Raw genomic sequence first — 20,016 nt, 5'->3', positions numbered from 1 at the left:
GTATGTCCCTAACGGGAGATATCTCAGGCCATAACTTGCCACTACCAGCCAGTCCACAGAGGATGCTGCAGCTCCTCCACCATCTACTAGTCAACTGCTGCATCAAATACTGAAGCGGTTGGACCAACATGAAAAGAAAGCAAAGCTCCGAGAGCGCCGCAACCAACGCTGATTCAAACACCTCAGGGAGCTGCTTAGAGGAGATTGCAGAGACTCAGACACCCCGGACTCCACTTCCTTCACCAGCACAGGGAGCCATGACGGCCCCGACTGTGGAGACAGTGCCACCAGCCCACCATTGTTCCTAACAGATGGCACCGAGGACAGTGCAAAGCCTTAAGTGTGGGGAGGTCAGTCAATACCTGACTTCTGGAGGTAATTTCTCCTCCTTAGCACCAATAAATTAGGATATTTTAATTAGATTTTCTTTCTTTTATAGAATAGGATAAATTGCATAGTAATAGGTTAGTTGCATGCATGTTCTACTTGATTGAAAAGACAATAAGTTTCTTCTAAAAAGATATATTTGGAACAAAATTTTACTAATTTTAATCAAAACTTTTATGATAAATTTGCTTGAAGCTGTATTTGGAACATGATTTTTGAGCTAAAGAACACACAACCTGTGAAGATTTGAGCCTTTATGCATGGTTACATTATTTAACCATAATTATTTTATTCTTGTGTGTTTACTTCTCTATGATTGTAATCTAAATTTTGTTTCATCCTATATGTCCAATATTTATTATGTTTATATGCTTGCATGTGATTGAGGCCATTATTTGTTTAAACTCACTTATCCAAATTAAGCCTACCCTTTTTAATTATCTTTGTTAACCACCTTGAGCCTTTAAATCCCATTTGTTCTATATTTTACCACATTACTAGCCTTAAGCGGAAAAACAATTGTATATCCCAAATTGAATCTTTGGTTAGCTTAAGATAGAATTGTGTATGCTAGTTAAGTATGGGAATTTGTGGGAACAAAATTTATTAAGGGAATGTGTCATGATAATACAATGGGAATTTGGATACCTACTCATGTGAAACTATAAGAATTAAAAATCTATGTGCATTGATAAGCTATATTTATCTTTATGTCTATAAAAAAAATTTATCAATAAATAAATAAGGGGACAAAAATTACCCCAATGCTGAATTAAAATTCAAAGATCAATGCACATATGATAAAATTGATACATGAGTATGAAATGTAAAAGGGAATTCTGGGTAGCTAGGTATGAATTCTAAAGTTATATAAAATATATAGGTTGGGTTAAAGCTGGGTTAATTAAAGATTCAATTTATAAGCTCACTTAACCATATATATATCCCTATCCTTACCTTGGCCCCATTACAACTTTAAAAAGACCTCATGATGTTTGCATTGGCATATTAACTGTTGTTGATTGGTTAGGAGAAAAACAAAGGTTAGAGAGCATAATTAGAGAAGGATAGAGTGATTACCCTATACGCTAGAGAGATTAGAGCATACATACATCATCAGTGAGGGTTCAATGCTTGAATTTTCATGTTCCCTGCTTTCATGAGCTATCTTCTTGCACTTTTATCTATTTTACTGTATAATGATAGAATTAGTGGAATTTGATTTGTAATTGTTTTGAAGAGCTTATTTACTTTTGATCAAGTGGGCAAGAATCATATAGTTGCATTCATATATATAGGTTGCATTGCATTGCATGAGTTTCTACATGTTCATACTTATTTATCTTATCTCCTTCAATTAAGCATGAGGACATGCTAATGTTTAAGTGTGGGAAGGTTGATAAACCACTATTTTATGGTTTATATTGTGTTTAATTATGTGGTTTTATCATGATCCTTACCCACTTATTCATTAATTTAGCATGCATTTATATTTCCTTCCTAAAATTATTACATGGTTGAAACTGCTTCCTAGAGACTTTTTAATTATGCATTTTAGTTCTCCTTTATCCCATTCGATGCCGTGATCTGTGTGTTAAGTGTTTCAGGCTTTATAGGGCATGGATGAGTTGGAGATTGGAAAGGAAGCTAGCAAAAATGGAAGGAACACAAGAAATTGAGGAGATAACCAGCAAGAAGTGACGCGGCCGCATGGCTCATGCGACCGCGCGGAATGGAAAAGCACAAGTGACGCGGAGGCGTGGACAACGCGAACGTGTGGCAGGGAAAAACGCGAATGACACGTCCGCATGGATGACGCGATCGCGTGACGTGCGCGATCTGCATAATCTGCAGATTCCGTTGGGGGCGATTTTGGGCCCTATTTTGACCCAGTTCTCGGCCCAGAATAGCAGACTAGAGCCAGAGAACATGCAGAAACCAGAGACAACATTCATTCTACACAGTTTTAGTTTTAAATCTAGTTTTTCCTCCTCCTCTAGGTTTTTCTCTTCACACATTGATAGTTTTGAAGATTTTATTTTTCTACCACTTTTTGCATTGGGATACTGAGAAGAGTTATTACCTCATCAAGACTTCGTCATTCCAGTTCGTTTTCTTTACTTGGCTTTACTCTTCCATATCCCTTGCTTTGTTAATTTTACTATTGGAATATTTTTAGGATTATTTAATACAAGGATTACTTTTACTTTTAATTGATTATTTTGATCTTTATTTACAATGTCTTTCTTCAATTCCCTTTCATACGTTATGAATTTTACATTCACAATGATCGAGTAGTTCTCTAACTTGATGGGGAGTTGATTGAAAGGAACCATTTGAGTTGGAAGGCTTAAAAGAAAGATTGTAATTGGGTTTATTGTTGGATTGCCCTCTAGTCACTAACACCAACCCCTTTTAATTAAGTGGGTTGCGACTTGTGAACAGACATAGCATTCCAACCTGTTTGACTTTCCCTTACCTAGTAAGAGATAACTAAATAGGATAACCTTTTATTATCAATTAATCTAGAGAGTAATCCAACAACAGCAGGACTTCCAACTAATCAACTCCTAGTCAAGGCTTTTATTTACATTATTCAAATTCTCCAATTTTATTTCCTGTTTACTCAACTCAAACCCTTTTGAAAACATCTGATTAATAAAATAGCACACTTTCTGCAACTCGTTGGGAGACGACCTGGGATTCATACTCCCAGTATTTTAATTTTAAATTTCTGTGACACCTTTCTAAATTGATAAGTGGAATTCTGGTGAGTTAAGAACTATACTTGCAACGCATATATTTTAATAATTTTTAATTCACCAATTTCCGCCCCATCAGACGCGTACGTGTGCTATGCGTGTACGCGTCGATGCTGGAATATGATTTTTTAATGAAAACGTGGCCAACAAATTCAGAAGGGTTGTGGGGCCCAATTGTAACCAACTTTGGCACCAAAAATGCTATTTAAAGCCAAGGATTGAAGAGCAAAGGGGGATTCCAATCATTCACACTCATTAGGATTAGTTTAGAGTTAGTTTTAGAGAGAGAAGCTTTCACTTCTATCTAGGATTAGGATTAGGATTAGGTTTAGTTCTTAGATCTAGGTTTTAGTTCATGCATTCTTCTACTTCTACTCTTCAATTCTTTGTTGTTACATTCATCTTCCTATATTCTTTTGTTGTAATCTCTATTATGTTGATTCTATGTTTTGTTGTAGATCTACTATTGTTCCTTCCATTTTCTTTCAATTTAATTCAAGGTAATTCATAATAATTGTGTTTCTTTTGATTGTTGTTGTTAATTCCTTTCAATAATTGTTGTTAGATTCTATTCTTGTTGTCAATTTGCTTTGCTTTTCTTTTGTACCTTCCAAGTGTTTGATGAAATGCTTGGTTGGATTTTAGTGTAGATTTTGTTCCTCTTGGCCTAGGTAGAGTAATTAGTGATAATTAGAAGTTGCTAATTGATTTGAATGCCTCTAAAGCTAGTCTTTCCTTTAGGAGTTGATTAGGACTTGAGGAATCAAATCGATTCATCCACTTGACTCTCCTCCATGGTTAGAGGTTAACTAAGTGGTAGCAATGAACAATTTATGGTCACAATTGAGGAGGATAACTAGGATAGGACTTCTAGTTCTCATATCTTGCCAAGAGATTTGCTAGTTGTTAGTTTATTTTCTTTGCCATTTATATTTCTTGTCTAAAATCTTAAAAACCCCAAAATAACTCATAATCAATAACAAGACACTTTATTGTTATTCCTAGGGAGAACGACCCGAGGTTCAATACTTCAGTTTATAAATTTTAGGGGTTTGTACTAGTGACAAACAACTTTTTGTATGAAAGGATTACTGTTGGTTTAGAAACTATACTTGCAACGAGATTTCATTTGTAAAATTCTAAACCGTCAAAAATCCAATCATCACCAGGTCACACGGATCTTTCTCAAAGGTCATGGTGCCTATGGTACAGGGTATTAAGAATTTACCAGGATCTTATTTCTTTTGAGGTAAATTTTGCTGAACCAATGTATTCAGTTCATTGGTGAGCAAGGGAGGTTCATCCTCCCAAGTCTCATTACCAAACAGCTTGGCATTCAGCTTCATGATTGCTCCTAAATATCGGGCAACTTGCCCTTCAACAATGTCTTCATCTTCTTCAGAAGATGAATAATCATCAGAGCTCATGAATGGTAAAAGGAGATCCAAGGGAATCTCTATGGTCTCTATATGAGCCTCAGATTCCTTTGATTCCTCATTAGGGTATTTCTTACTGACCATTGGACGTTCCCTGAGGTCTTCCTCATTGGGATTCACATCCTCCTCCTCCTTCTCAGGTTCGGCCATTTTTATTACATCAATGGCCTTGCACTCTCCTTTGGGATTCTCTTCTGTATTACTTGGGAGAGTTTTAGGAACCCTTTTACTCAGCTGTCCCACTTGTGCCTCCAAATTTCTAATGGAGGATCTTGTTTCAGTCATGAAACTAAGAGTGGCCTTAGATAGATCAGAGACTATGTTTGCTAAGCTAGAAGAATTCTACTCAGAATGCTCTGTCTGTTGCTGAGATGATAATGGGAAAGGTTTGCTATTGCTAAACCTGTTTCTTCCACCATTGTTATTATTGAAGCCTTGCTTCTGTTGATCCTTCCATGAAAAATTTGGATGATTTTTCCATGAAGGATTATAGGTGCTGCCAAAGGCTTCACCCATGTAATTCACCTCTGCCATTGCAGGGTTCTCAGGATCATAAGTTTCTTCTTCAGATGATGCTTCTTTAGTACTGTTGGATGCATTTTGCAATCCATTCAGACTCTGAGAGATCATATTGACTTGTTGGGTCAATATTTTATTCTGAGCCAGTATGGCATTCAGAGCATCAATTTCAAGAACTCCTCTCTTTTGAGGCGTCCCATTATTCACAGGATTCCTCTCAGATGTATACATGAACTGGTTATTTGCAACCATTTCAATAAGTTCCTGAGCTTTTGCAGGCGTTTTCTTTAGGTGAATGGATCCACCTGCAGAGTGGTCTAGTGACATCTTGGAAAATTCAGACAGACCATCATAGAATATATCTAATGTGGTCCATTCTGAAAGCATGTCAGAAGGACACTTTTGGTGAGTTGCTTGTATCTTTCCCAAGCTTCATAGAGGGACTCACTATCTTTTTGTCTGAAGGTCTGAACATCCACTCTAAGCTTGTTCAGCTTTTGAGGAGGAAAGAACTTGGCTATGAAAGCCGTGACCAGCTTATCCCAAGAGTCCAGGCTATCTCTAGGTTGTGAGTCCAACCATGTTCTAGCTCTGTCTCTTAGAGCAAAAGGGAAAAGCATAAGCTTGTAGACTTTAGGATCAACTCCATTGGTCTTAACAGTATCACAGATCTGCAAGTACTCAGTTAAAAACTGATAAAGGTCTTCTGATGGAAGTCCATGAAACTTGCAGTTCTGTTGCAGTAGAGAAACTAATTGAGGCTTTAGCTCAAAATTGTTTGCTCCTATGGCAAGGATTGAGATGTTTCTTCCATAAAAGTTGGAAGTTGGTGTAGTAAAATCACCAAGCATCTTCCTTGCATTGTTGTTTGGTTCGGCCATAATTGTTTCTTTTGCTGTTTCCTTTTCGAAAATTTCAGTGAGGTCCTCTTCAGAGTTTTGTGCTTTAGCTGCTCATAGCTTCCTCTTCAGAGTCTTTTCAGGTTCAGGATCAGCTTCAATAAGTATGCCTTTATCTTTGTTCCTGCTCATATGAAAGAGAAGAAAACAAAAAAAATATGGAATCCTCTATGTCACAGTATAGAGATTCCTTTAGGTGTCAGAGGAAAATAAGAATAGAAGAAGGAGGTAAGAATTCGAACACACAAAGAGAGATGGAGTTCGAATTGACAATAAAGGAGGAATGTTAGTGTTTAAATAGAAAAAGATGAGAAGGGGGGAAATTTTCAAAAAGAATAAAATTTAAAATAATTTTTTTTTGAAAAATTGGTTGTGGTTTTGAAAAAGATAAGAAATAGTAAAACACATCATGCACCATGCGACTTCACTTTCCATGCGTGTGCGTCTGCTGCGCGTGCGCGTCGATCTCAGCATCCCAAATCCTTGTTTTTCCATGAGTTCTCCACTTGCATGCTTTTCCTCTTCATCACTTTGATCCATTCCTAGCCCTTCCAATCTGAAATCACTTAACAAACACATCAAGGCATCTAGTGGAATCAAAGGTGAATTAAAATCAACCAATTAAGGGCATAAAAAGCATGTTTTATACTTAAGCACAAATTAAGGAGAAAATCATGAAACCATGCTATTTAATTGAATAAATGTGGGAAAAGTGGATAAAAATCCACCTAAATTGATCACAAAATGTACCACAAAATAGTGGTGCATCAAATATCAGTAAACATACATTTCTCACATAAATATCCATATATAATAATTCCAATTTATAAAGTATGGTTTTTCTGAAAAGGCCCCTACCTCGATTAGTCGCAAGTTGCATAATTAAACCCATTAAATCCTTATTCTCATGTTAATCGACAACAACCGCAAGGATCACGGCAACAACCACATATCTGACATAATTTAGAATTAACGTGGAATGAATATTGAGTGATATTAGAACATAATTGATAATAGAGTACTGCGATAAACAAGAACGGAACCGAATAATCTCACGACGATAAAGAGAATAGAACGACACAGTAGCAGCTTCCAAATTGATCGGACAGCAGCTCCGATAGCGGCTGGAAGCTCTGATGGTTCAGCAGCAACCTTAATTTTGATATGAAATCATCGGAAGTCAACCCTACGATACCAGTAGCTCAGAATCTCTAACAGCTTATATCGGAATACTGATTTCAAAGATTCCGAAAACAAAAATGCTTACCAAGAAGATGGCGGCTCCGACACTCAGCAGAACAAAACCCGGCATAAACGAACCAGAGCCGGAACCCAAATTGGAGTAGGATAGGGTTTGGTAGCTGCAGGGGCGTCCTCTAGCAGCTACAGCCATAAGTTTCTAGCGCCATTCAGTGAGTAGGACAGAACAGTGGCGGCAACTTCCACCACTGTCACCTCCCCTCTTTCGGCGACAAACTCCCACAGCGAGGATGGTCAAGCACCGCTCCAATGACGGCAGATCTAAAGACGATGACACGCGGTGGCTGCAGCAGCATTCAAGCTTCAGCAACGACATGGATGGACCCTCGACGGCCATGGTTGCTCTGCACGAAGCTGACGGTGCGAATGGCGGCGACCCTCCGCAGACCCTCTCTCTCTGTTGCATCTTTCTTCCACGACGGCGCAGCTGGGAGCGATGAGGACGAACGTCGCAGGTGGCGGGTGCAGCGACCACCAGCTACAAATGGCTTCCTCACTCTCCTCCTTCCGATCTCTCTCTCTTCTCTTCTGATGTGTCCCAAATCTCTTTCTCTTTTTCTTTTGTTCACAGCCACTGTTGTATTGTGTTTGGGGCTGGGGGGTTGAGTGGTGTGTGGCAGTGGGTACGTTAGGTTGGGTTAGGTTTTGTGTGTTTGATTTTAGGATTAGAGTTTAATTTGGAACAAATGTGAAATTAGAGATTTTGAGTAAATTGGAGTTTGGTAAATTTTAATAAAATTAGGGTATACAGTATTTAATTTAAAATCTAATTTATCCCCTTAAAATTATTTTAAAAATATTATTTAATTATCAAATTTACTAATTGACTTTCAATCCAATACTCTTAATTTAAAATATAAAATAATATAATTAATTTTTTTTATTTGTAAAAATTAAAGCATTAAATTTTAAAATCTTATTATTTAAATCAATTCATATAAAATTCTTATTTTTTTAAAACTACTAAGATTTATAATTTAAATATAGAAAAATATTCAGAAATCATAAAATTAAATAAAATTTCTAGTTTAATTATCAAAACTTGGTTTAGTTATTTATAATAAAATAATTTCTAAAATTAAAATTTTTAATAAATAAATAAATAAATTGAAATTAACTCATAATAAAATTTGTCAAAAATTTTGGTTCTTACAGTTAGATATATGAAAAATTAAAAACTGTGCTTTAATGACACTAATGCACTCTTGTCTAAGCTAACATATTTTAAATCTCTCTCACAAGTGTATTTATTACTCTGAGTTTCTTTTTCTCTCATTGATCTCTCTTTCTTTTTCTCAGAACTCTCTCTTTCACTCAAGTATTAACTTTTTTTACTTAAATACTTACTCTTTTTCTCAATTTTTTAATTTTTTTTAATTTCTCTCTTATTTTTCAAATTATTCATATCCTAAGAATCTCTTTGAGAACTTTTGCACCTTTGGTTTCTCCAAGTACATATTTCTATTTATAACATACTTAAAAAATTCTTTCAAAATTTGCCTTGAAGAAGAATTAGAGATAGGATTAGAAGAACTCTTCTTCTTATGTTGATCTATGTAATTCTTCTTGATATTTGTATCTTTAAATTTTTTCTTATCAACAAACTTCATTCCTTTAGAGATCCTCATAGAATTAGAGTCTAAAGAGAACCAAGTTGTCATAAGTTGTTACTGCTTTTTCACTTTAATGGCCAAATTGACTAGATTCTCTATTATTGTATAATAGTAAAATTCAACCTCATATGAAATTTGTTGGTTTAATCACACCAAAAATCGTCCCGTAAGAACCTTAGTATCCCTTTTCAACATCACTCTTTCTCATCAAATTCAACAACTCCTTGTGGCATTTCTTTACAAATTTTTATCCTTGTTTCAACTTATAAAACTTTTCAAAAAAAGCCTTATGGTATGATGATGGCATAAACCGATTCTTCATGATTTTCTTCATCTTCTCCAAGGTAAAAATTGGTCCGTTTTTTCATATCTTCTTTGAGATATTCCTAATTCATTCTACCAAATACGAGTATCGTCAGAAAATATTTATTTTTACCAATCTAACCTTCTTTTTCTCTGAAAAGTTGGAACATGTGAAAATCGACTCTACCTTCTTTTCTATTCAAAATAAGTTGTAACATCATTCTTTCCTTTAAAAGTAAGAATTTGCATCTTGAAAACTTTTCTTTCATATGAAGTCCCTAATCGTCACAATTATCTTCATCAACCCTCATTCATTATGATTTAGAAACTTGTAAAAAGTATAATAATGACCTGACAATATTCTTGTCATGTATATCACTCAGATTAGGATACTCATGTTTTTACTTAATTTGTCACTTTTTTTTCTCATTTAACTCAACACTCTTATCTTTTTTCACTCTTGGATTACTATAAACAAGTTGTACTTTAAAAATAAAAAATATAGACCAAACTAAGATAATCTTAATAATAAAAACTTTCAATTTAAAAAGAAAAATAAATCAGATTATGTGACCAAAGACACAAAACAAAAAGAGATATTTTACTAGAGTTTTAGAGACACTAGAATAATTTTCAATACCAATTGATATCCAAGAGTAATTTAAAGCAAATACAAAATTTTTTATACTTTAAAAATGAAGTCAACAATCTTATTAATTGTATGACATTCTCTTCCTTTTTTTTTTTGTAATGCACATTTCAAGAACACCACTTCTTCTTTTTTTTTTCAAATTCTCCTTTCTTCTGTGTTATTTTTTTTTTATTTTTTGAAATGTTTTATTTTTTTTTGTTGAATATGACTCTAAAGTAAAATTACAAAAACAAAAGATAAAATACACAAATTAGATAAAGACTTCAGAATGTATAGATAAATTAAAATTTACCTAAAACCTGTAACTGATACCAAATGATAGAAAAAAAGAACGACGAACAAAAGACACTGCAAAAACAAAAAGATAAAAATAAAAAATAGTTGGATAGATGGATATTGATTTTTTCTAGATAGCCGGAAGGATTTTTCTATTAAACCTTTAAAGAATCTATCCATGACAATCTAGATCAAAGAGACAAAACTGAAAGAACTAACACTAAGAGTTATTTTAGACTGCATCCTTCAATTTCTTCATGCAACAAGCAAAACAAATCACTCACCTCACTTGAATACACATAAAAAAGTGCATAAAAAACCCATAAAATTTATTCATAAAAAATTGTATAAAATATCTTACAAATTTGCTAAAATAGACCTCTAACGGATTAGTCTAAAAATAGGCTAAATCTTTCTAGAATAAAATAATTAAATCCAAAATTAAATAAAAGATATGACTCCTAAATTGATTCTAATAACTAATTTAAATCATATTTGATCTTATTAGATCAGAACAAATTTGATTTAAATTTAAACTCGTAAAAATATGATACCCAATTTATATTAGACTTGATCTTATTAGATTAGATCATATTTAATTTAAATATTAAATACCTAAAAATACTATTAAACAGATCAAAATCGAATCAAATTTTTTGACAAATCCTAAGAAAAAATTAAATTTAATACTAATAAAATAAATTTAAATTTTATGCCTCCCTACTATTATTTTTGAGAAGAACTTTTGGAATACATGATATATTTAGATCTTTGAACATATAAGATTGTCATTTTACACCTTATTTCTAACTTGAAGAAAATGTCCTCTTAAGCACATATCACAACTAAAAATCAAGAATTTAACTTGGAAGGTTCTACAAGAAGGTATATCTGTTAAACAAACTTTACTACATGATCCAAACGATTAGCTCTCCCAAGTGCAGTTCAGCAGAGGAGACGGTCATTCACGGTTCACTAACTTTGGAAGTGCGCAGACTCAACAGAAGTTTGGAATCTCTCTAGGCTTCTTGTTTTGACCTACGAAGAAGAAGCATGGAAATGGTAGTTTGAATGGAATTTGTCAAGCAAGACTCAACTTTGGAAGAATAGAGCTTGCAGCAAATCTCTGTTGGCAGTTTTGAAAATTGAGGAATGAGTTAGTCTTCGAGAAAAATATAAAACCCCATCGTTGTGCTTGAAGGAAGCTAAAAAAGCAGTGAGAGAGATAGATAGTAGAATAAGATGAATTTTTCCTAATTGATTGTAACCCTGTTTGAACTCTGAAGAGGACTTCCCTTTTCCGTTGCATCTTTTCCATTTCTAGCCCTTTGTATGTTTGTTTTGGATCTTTCGTTGCAATGAAATTTAACTGCCTTTGACAAAAAAATACAAGAAAACATTTTCAAATTATACTGGCCATATATTTTATCACATCGATGAAAAAAGAGCTAAATTAAAAGTTAGAGGACTTACTAATAGTGAATTAGTGATTTGCAGCAAGCCAGCAACAAATTTCTTTGTTATAACTTGTAAATGAAGATGAATCAATAAGGATTTGGCTATAATATTTAAAATTGGAGAGAAAATACCTTTATAAGAAAGAAATAAATGAGAAAATAATCTAAGGATATATTTCTCTCTTTACCAAAAAATATTTAATATTTTTTTTTAAATATTATAGAAATTGGTTCTTCTTAATAATTTTAATACTAAAAATTCTTTTTAATGATTAAGCTTTTTAATGGTACTTTAGAATAATTTTTTTCTTTATTTTAATTGTTTTTTCATTGTGTAACCAAATATATATATATATATATGAAATTAAAATTGGATATAAAATCTTGTAATAATCTAAGAATTTCTAGAAATCAAATTAGTTTAGCTTGGAATCCAACAGTTGTCTTGTCCGGATCTTTTAATATTATCTTTTCTTAAGAAAGAGCAAACTATCATTTATAATTAAAAAATTTAAATAGTGATAATTTTAACTATAAAAATTATAAATAATTAAGTTAATAGTTATAAATTAGATAAATTTGATAAAATTATTATCTAAAATGTTCAACAAAATTACCTAACTGATTACATTGTATTTTGGCTAATTTTGTTAAATTATTTCATCTTTGATGAGTATTTAATTAATCTGTATTTTAAAATTATAATTAGTGGTATTTGGTATTAAATCATTTTTATATATGATAATTTATTCATTGAAAAAAAATGAAAAAAAATGAAAAATTATATATATATATATATATATATATATATATATATATATATATATATATATATATATATATATATAATGAAGCAATATGAGCCTTGTATTTTATATAGATGTAGTTTTCCTTATCTCTGTCTCACGCCAAGGTTGCAGCAGCAGAGGCTGAGCGAGAGAGAAACCAGTGATGAATTGTTTGTCACTTCAATCGTTCATTTGGATTCCATCAACATCTAAGTATGAAAAACACAGCAACCATCAAAAGAAGTTCCAAATTGCGGTGTCTAAAAGAGATACTGACGCTGAATTTTCTTTGTCCTTTTCTTGTCTTCCTTCATTCAATGCTATTCATAAAACAGTTCCTTTGGCTGCTTCAATCGCAATTCTTCTCTGGTCACCCCCTGGTACTTTTTTCTTATACCTTTGCTTATTTGTTATTTCTATAGCAAAATTGTCAAAGACATTACCATAGCAATACTTAAAAAAAAAATTGTTTTTCCCCACCTGATGCAAAGTGTTATTATGAAATTCGAACTTTTCTATATTTATCGTTATGGGAAGTAAATTTTTTGAATTATGTTTGCTCTTCAAAAATGTTGTATGTTAATTTTGCCCTTTGGTATTAAAATAAGTATAAGTAATTTAGTCATTTGATGCATATTTAAGTCTCAACTTGGTTGATGATGATAATTCGAAACCAATTCAATAACATAAAATTGACTTTAGGTTATGTTGGAAGAAAAAAAAACACGTACATACGAGTTGGTGTTGTGCATTATTTTATGGCTAAATTGAAAATGATTAAACTAACAGCTTGAGAATTTGTTAATCTTCTGAAGAATATTAATTAAATTCAGCATTTGGTTATAATGCAGCACACGCTGGGTTCATGTCAGGAATGACCGGAATAGAATCTGTTCCTGGTCCGCAGCTTCCTCAGATTGATTTTCTCACTCGCCTAAATGGTTTGATTACTCTTTATTTTTAAGCAATTTGGTAATTGTTTTTGCAACATTTAATATGGTTTATGAGTTATGATCAAGCTAGGATTTTGTGAACCATGATGGAAATTAATTGACATTATTGACCTCATCAAAATTTGCAGAGGAAAACCAGAAGAAATATGCTGAAAATGATGCAAGATTTAAATCATCTCCTTTGTTGAAGAAATTGCTTGAGCAATCCAAGTTGAACAAAGAGAAGTAATGCTTTAATACCTGTGTATTGTTTGCAATTTGCTAGTCAAAATCTCATATGTAACAAAGGTAACATACAAAAATAGAGAGATAGGGAACTAATTTTTAATTAATCAATATTAACCAACTTTTTTTAAGTTATAAAATTTTTAATCTTTTTAGAATTTAAAATTTAAGATTTATAATTTATGAATTAAAGTTAAGAGTTTATGATTTAGAGTTTAAAATTTAAAATAAACAAAATCATTTTTAGAAAATTAAGTAGTGTGTTTAATAAAAAAAGTTGACTCCCTAATATTACTCCTATAAAGAATATCTGTAAAAAATGTATGCAGCTTATGAAATTATACACAAGAGTCCAAAATTTTGCCTGTTTCACAAAAAGATTTTATTCATTCCACAAATCTTTCCCAAACCTAGGTTATCTTGTTAGGGACATAATAATTTGAAGACATTTTTGTTAATGGTTTGAAAATGTTTTATCCTTAACATAATGTTCTGTAGGTAATTTTAGTACTTTATTTAATCATCAGGAATCGTCGAGAAATAGAAAACAAGTACTGCATACGCGGCGCGGAATGGGGAGTTGGTGATTGCTCAGCAGAGGGATTGACTCCAGAGGAGAGGGAGAACTTCATAGCAATGTTGAAGCAGAATGCTGCAGAATTAGAAAAGTAAGATGATGCTGCTATAGCATTAGGGAAATAACATTGTAAACTGTTGTTTATATATTGTGATTGAAACGGAGGTTTGCTTTGTAGTATGTAGGGTAATGCTTGGTGAGGCAAGTTAGTTCTCCATTAGAATCTTTTTAAACTTTGTTTTTTGAAACTCATTCATTGATCTTTCAAAAATTATGAATTAATCATATCTGTCCTTTAGTTACTCTATTCACAATTTTTGTCAATGATTGATGATGTAAAATGTTAATTGATAGCATACATAGCACATAACATGTTCAATTCGACGTTAACTAAATATGTTTAAGAAAATCTATCAATTTAGTCACTAGGTTATATTGGGAATAGGATTTTTGTAATTGGAGAAAATGACTAAATTAATAAATTTTTATAAATATATTTGGTCAATATTGTAAATCCCAGATAATTAGTAACTAAATAGTCAATAAATTAATTATTATTTAAAAAAATTTAAAAATTAAATCTTATGGTTTAATGAAGTAAAAATAATTAAAATATGAATTTTAACACTAATTTTAAAAATTTTGACCCAAAATTATGCTGAACGAGCCAAATCAATTGGATCGGGTCCATAGCAGACCCAAGGCCCAACCCACTTACCCATTAAATATAACATTCAATCCTTCTTCTACCCCATATGAATAAGGAAGCACGCTGAAACAAGGGGAAAAGGGGGGAACATTGCAAACCCTTGGTCCCAATTTCTATTCGCCACAACTTTCAATCCAGAGTTTTGACGCCGCACCGTTTGCGGCCACATAATCACCGCATCGGGTTCTGCAAAATCTACCGAACAATTTGGGAGGTAAGATTTAGTTTTTTTCCATCCGCTCACCGCTTCTTTTTCAAAATCTTAAAGCTATTGTGTTGAGATTTTGTTGAATTTCGGTGTTTAGGACAGACTTAGCCTTGTGGACTTACCGGGTCTTGACCCAATTTCTGTCGGTAAAGTGAAAAACCTCTAACCTTTGTAAAATTGTTAAATTAGTAATCCTATATTAATTTTAGGGATAAATACGATTTTGGTCCCTAACGTTGAGGGTCAGAATTGAAATCGTCCCTCTTGTAATTTTGGATTTAAAATCGTTCTTAATGTATTTTTTTGTATTAAAATCGTCATTTTAAATTTTTTTGGACAAAAATGCCCTCCACTACCATTAGCACCTTTACCTCCATCACCACCACCACTAATTTTACTCCCACCACCACCATCACCTTTACCTCCACCACCAAGAAAAACAACATCAATAAAATCAACACAAATTCAACAAATCCAAAAATCAGAAATTTAACAAATCAACACAAATTCAACAAATCCAAAAATTAAAGATTCAACAAATCAACCCAAATTCAACAAATTCAACAACCAAATCAAAAAATAACAAATCAAATCAGAAGCAGAGACAATCACAAATGCAGAAGCAGAGACAGTCATAGAATCAGAAACAATCACAAATACAGAAGCAGAGGTAGTCATAGAATCAGAAATAGAAACTCAAGCAGAAGCAGATGCAGAAGAAGAAGATGCTGATGCAGAAGTCGAAGCTGCAGAAGCAGATGCAGCAGAAGAAAAAGCAGAAGAAGCAGATGCAAAACCACCGGTGCTTGGCCACCCATCCCCAGCGACGGCGACGGAGTGTCCAACACCACAACCACCACCAGAGACAGAAAATAATAAAGTAGAATCAAGGCGTGAGGCTGAGGCAGGGCGGAGGCGGCGAGGTGTGAGGCGGCAGAAGCTAGGTGTGAGGCGGCAGAAGCGAGACGGAGGCGGCGAGGCGGAGGCGGCGAGGCATGAGGCGGCGAGGTGTGAGGCGGCGAGGCGTGAGGCGGCGAGGCTCGCGATCTCCAATAGCAGTGTACTGGGTCGTCCAAGTAATACCTTACGTGAGTAAGTGTCGATCCCACGGAGATTATTGGTTTGAAGCAAGCTATGTTTATTTTATTATTCTTAGTCAGGATATTGGTGCACGAATTTGTAATCCGCACAACTAACCAGCAAGTGCACTGGATCGTCCAAGTAATACCTTACGTGAGTAAGGGTCGAATCCCACGGAGATTGTTGGATTGAAGCAAGCTATGTTTATTTTATTAATCTTAGTCAGGATACCAATAGGGTTCTTTAGCCTCGTATTTTAATAAAGAAAAGGGCATAAAATAAATAGTTATTACTTTAATAATGGAGAATATGTTGGAGTTTTGGAGATGCTTTGTCCTCTGAATCTCAACTTTTCCTTGAAATCCTTTTCCCACACGCAAGGTCCCTTCCATGGCAAGCTCTATGTAGGGTGTCACCGTTGTCAATGGCTACTTCCCATCCTCTCAGTGAAAACGTTCCTATGCTCTGTCACAGCACGGCTAATCATCTGTCGGTTCTCAATCAGGTTGGAATAGAATCCATTGATTCTTTTGCGTCTGTCACTAACGCCCAGCCTTCAGGAGTTTGAAGCTCGTCACAGTCATTCAATCCCAGAATCCTACTCGAAATACCACAGACAAGGTTTAGACTTTCCGGATTCTCATGAATGCCGCCATCAATCCGGCTTATACCACGAAGATTCTGATTAAGGAATCTAAGAGATACTCATTCAATCTGATGTAGAACGGAGGTGGTTGTCAGGCACACGTTCATGGATTGAGGAAGGTGATGAGTGTCACGGATCATCACCTTCTCCATAATTAAGCGCGAATGAACTTCTTAGATAAGAACAAGCGTGTTTGAATGGGAAACAAAAGTAATTGTATTAATTCATTGAGACGCTGCAGAGCTCCTCACCCCCAACAATGGAGTTTAGAGACTCATGCCGTCAAAGTGCATATAATTCAGATCTGAAAATGTCATCAGGTCCAAGATAAATCTCTAAAAGTTGTTTAAATAGTAAACTAGTAACCTAGGTTTACAGAATATGAGTAAACTAAGATAATTGGTGCAGAAATCCACTTCTGGGGCCCACTTGGTGTGTGCTGGGGCTGAGACTAAAGCTATCCACGAGTTGAGGCCTTTCTTGGAGTTGAACTCCAAGTTATAACGTGTTTTGGGCGTTCAACTCCGGATCATGACGTTTTTCTGGCGTTTAACTCCAGACAGCAGCATGTACTTGCCGTTCAACGCCAAGTTACGTCGTCTATCTTCGCGCAAAGTATGGACTATTATATATTGCTGGAAAGCCCTGGATGTCTACTTTCCAACGCCGTTGAGAGCGTGCCAATTGGACTCTTGTAGCTCCAAAAAATACATTTCGAGTGCAGGGAGGTCAGAATCCAACAGCATCAGCAGTCCTTTTTCAGCTTAACTCAGATTTTTGCTCAGCTCCCTCAATTTCAGCCAGAAAATACCTGAAATCACAGAAAATACACAAACTCATAGTAAAGTCCAGAAATATGATTTTTTCCTAAAAACTAATAATATTCTACTAAAAATTAACTAAAACATACTAAAATCTACATGAAATTATCCCCAAAAAGCGTATAAAATATCCGCTCATCACAACACCAAACTTAAACTGTCGCTTGTCCCCAAGCAACTAGATGAATAAAATAGGATAAAAAGAATTTAAAGAGTAATAAAATCTCCGAGTTGTAAGTGAAGCTCAGATTCTAATTTAGATGAGCGGGGCTAGTAGCTTTTTGTTTCTGAACAGTTTTGGCATCTCCCTTTATCCTTTGAAATTCAGAATGATTGGCATCCATAGGAACTCAGAATTCAGATAGTATTATTGATTCTCCTAGTGTAGTATGTTGATTCTTGAACACAGTTATTTTATGAGTCTTGGTCGTGGCCCTAAGCACTTTGTTTTCCAGTATTACCACCGGATACATAAATGCCACAGACACATGACTGGGTGAACCTTTTCAGATTGTGACTCAACTTTGCTAAAGTCCCTAGTTAGAGGTGTCCAGAGCTCTTAAGCACACTCTTTTTGCTTTGGATCACGACTTTAACCACTCAGTCTCAAGCTTTTCACTTGGACCTGCATGCCACAAGCACATGGTTAGGGACAGCTTGATTTAGCCGCTTAGGCCTGGAATTACTTCCTTAGGCCCTCCTATCCACTGATGCTCAAAGCCTTGGATCCTGTTCACCCTTGCCTTTTGGTTTTAAGGGCTGTTGGCTTTTATTCCTTTTCTTGATCCAATGATTTCTTGTAAATTTTTTTTTCACTTTTTTTTTCGCAAGCTTGTTTTTCACTGCTTTTTCTTGCTTCAAGAATCAATTTCATTATTTTTCAGATCATCAATAACATTTCTCTTGTTCATCATTCTTTCAGGAGCCAACAATTTTAACATTCATAAAATTCAATATCAAAAATATGCACTGTTCAGGCATTCATTCAGAAGACAAAAAGTATTGCCACCACATATAAATAATTAGAATTTTCCTTATTAAGAACTCGAAAAAAATATTGCCTCTTTATTCTAAGAATCTACTAATTTATTCATGTTTGATAATGATGAGGAGAATAAATTATAGCTTAATTGGAGATAAAATCAAAATAGAGATACTAATTACTACTACTCCTATATAACTTCTAAGGTAAATTTCTATAAAAATACTATCACAGAGTTAAAGCTTAAAATTAGAGCTTAACAACCTGTATTTTGGGAAGTGAATGTTCCTCTAGTCTGTAGGGTGCTTGGTCCTTCAAGGAATAGCTTCTGACGCTTTAGTTCCTTCAGTTCACGTCCTTGCTCTTCCTGTTCCCTTAGGTGCCATGATCTTGATGAGTTTTAGCTCAGTGATCATGGCAACTCACACCAAACTTAGAGGTTTGCTTGTCCTCAAGCAACAGAAAGGAAAGGAGAGGAATAGAGGGGGAGGCAATTTCGAAATCCAAAAGATATGATGAGTTGAAAAAGATTTGAAAAAGATTTGGATTGGAAAAAGATTTGTGTTTATGAATTAAGATATATTGGACACTTTTGAAAAAGGGATTTTAGAAATTAGGATTTTTAGAAAACTAATTTGATTTGAGGGATGACAATTTGAAACATGTTTGTGCAAGAAATCATGAATTGAAACATAAAAAATTAGAAAATTTGTAAAGAAAAACAAATTTTACCTCCTCCCCACCATCCTGGCGTTAAACGCCCAAACGCTGCATGTTTTGGGCGTTTAACGCCCAAATGTTGCTTCTCCTGGGCGTTCAACGCCCAGCTGATGCATCTTTCTGGTGTTGAACGCCAGGAAGTCCTTTGTCACTGGCCGTTTTTCTGAATGCCCAGGATGCTGTCAATCTGGCGTTAAACGCCCAGAAGGTGCTTCTTTCTGGCGTTTAACGCCCAGAAGATGCTCCTTTCTGGCGTTTAACGCCCAGATGGCTACCCTTACTGGCGTTGAACGCCCAGTGGGTGCTTCTTTTGGGCGTTCAACGCCCAAAATGTTTCTTACTGGCTTTTTTTCGCTAGTGAACTTCCAAATTCTCCTGTAACTTTGTGAATTCAATCAATTGCTTTTTTTACCTTGAAGATACTCTGGCATCTACCTGTAAAATTTAATCAATTAGAAAAAACAAATAAAATTAAATTTTGTGAATGGCTGGGTTGCCTCCCAGCAAGCGCTTCTTTAATGTCATTAGCTGGACTACCACTGAGCTCTAATCAAGTCTCAGTTTTGAGCATTCTTGCTCGAAGTTACTTTCAAGATAATGTTTAATTCTCTGTTCATTAACAATGAACTTTTTGTTAGAGTCATTATCCTGAAGCTCTACGTATCCATATGGTGATACACTTGTAATTACATATGGACCTCTCCACCGGGATTTTAATTTCCCAGGGAATAATTTGAGCCTAG

The 20,016-nt window shown here is 34.4% G+C and overlaps 1 protein-coding gene and 1 long non-coding RNA gene across 2 annotated transcripts; one reads left to right on the top strand and one right to left on the bottom strand.

Annotated features, from left to right (window-relative positions):
• Positions 1-10,807: 10,807 nt before the first annotated feature.
• LOC140184698 (uncharacterized) lies at positions 10,808-11,652 on the bottom strand. Its single transcript, XR_011882109.1, has 2 exons — positions 11,581-11,652; positions 10,808-11,480 (listed from the first exon to the last, which is right to left on the bottom strand). It is a non-coding gene; the product is annotated as an uncharacterized lncRNA (long non-coding RNA).
• Positions 11,653-12,405: 753 nt separating this feature from the next.
• LOC112801560 (uncharacterized) lies at positions 12,406-14,414 on the top strand. The gene is made up of 4 exons (XM_025844371.2): positions 12,406-12,732; positions 13,204-13,293; positions 13,434-13,530; positions 14,058-14,414. The coding sequence occupies exons 1-4, from the start codon at positions 12,516-12,518 to the stop codon at positions 14,200-14,202; spliced, it is 549 nt and encodes a 182-aa protein (XP_025700156.1). The 5' UTR covers positions 12,406-12,515; the 3' UTR covers positions 14,203-14,414.
• The last annotated feature ends 5,602 nt before the right edge of the window (positions 14,415-20,016 follow it).

Source organism: Arachis hypogaea, chromosome 5 (assembly GCF_003086295.3).
Source record: "Arachis hypogaea cultivar Tifrunner chromosome 5, arahy.Tifrunner.gnm2.J5K5, whole genome shotgun sequence".
Classification (NCBI taxonomy): domain Eukaryota; kingdom Viridiplantae; phylum Streptophyta; class Magnoliopsida; order Fabales; family Fabaceae; genus Arachis; species Arachis hypogaea.
Note: the sequence above shows the minus strand (reverse complement) of the source record. Positions and strands in the feature narration are given on the sequence as shown.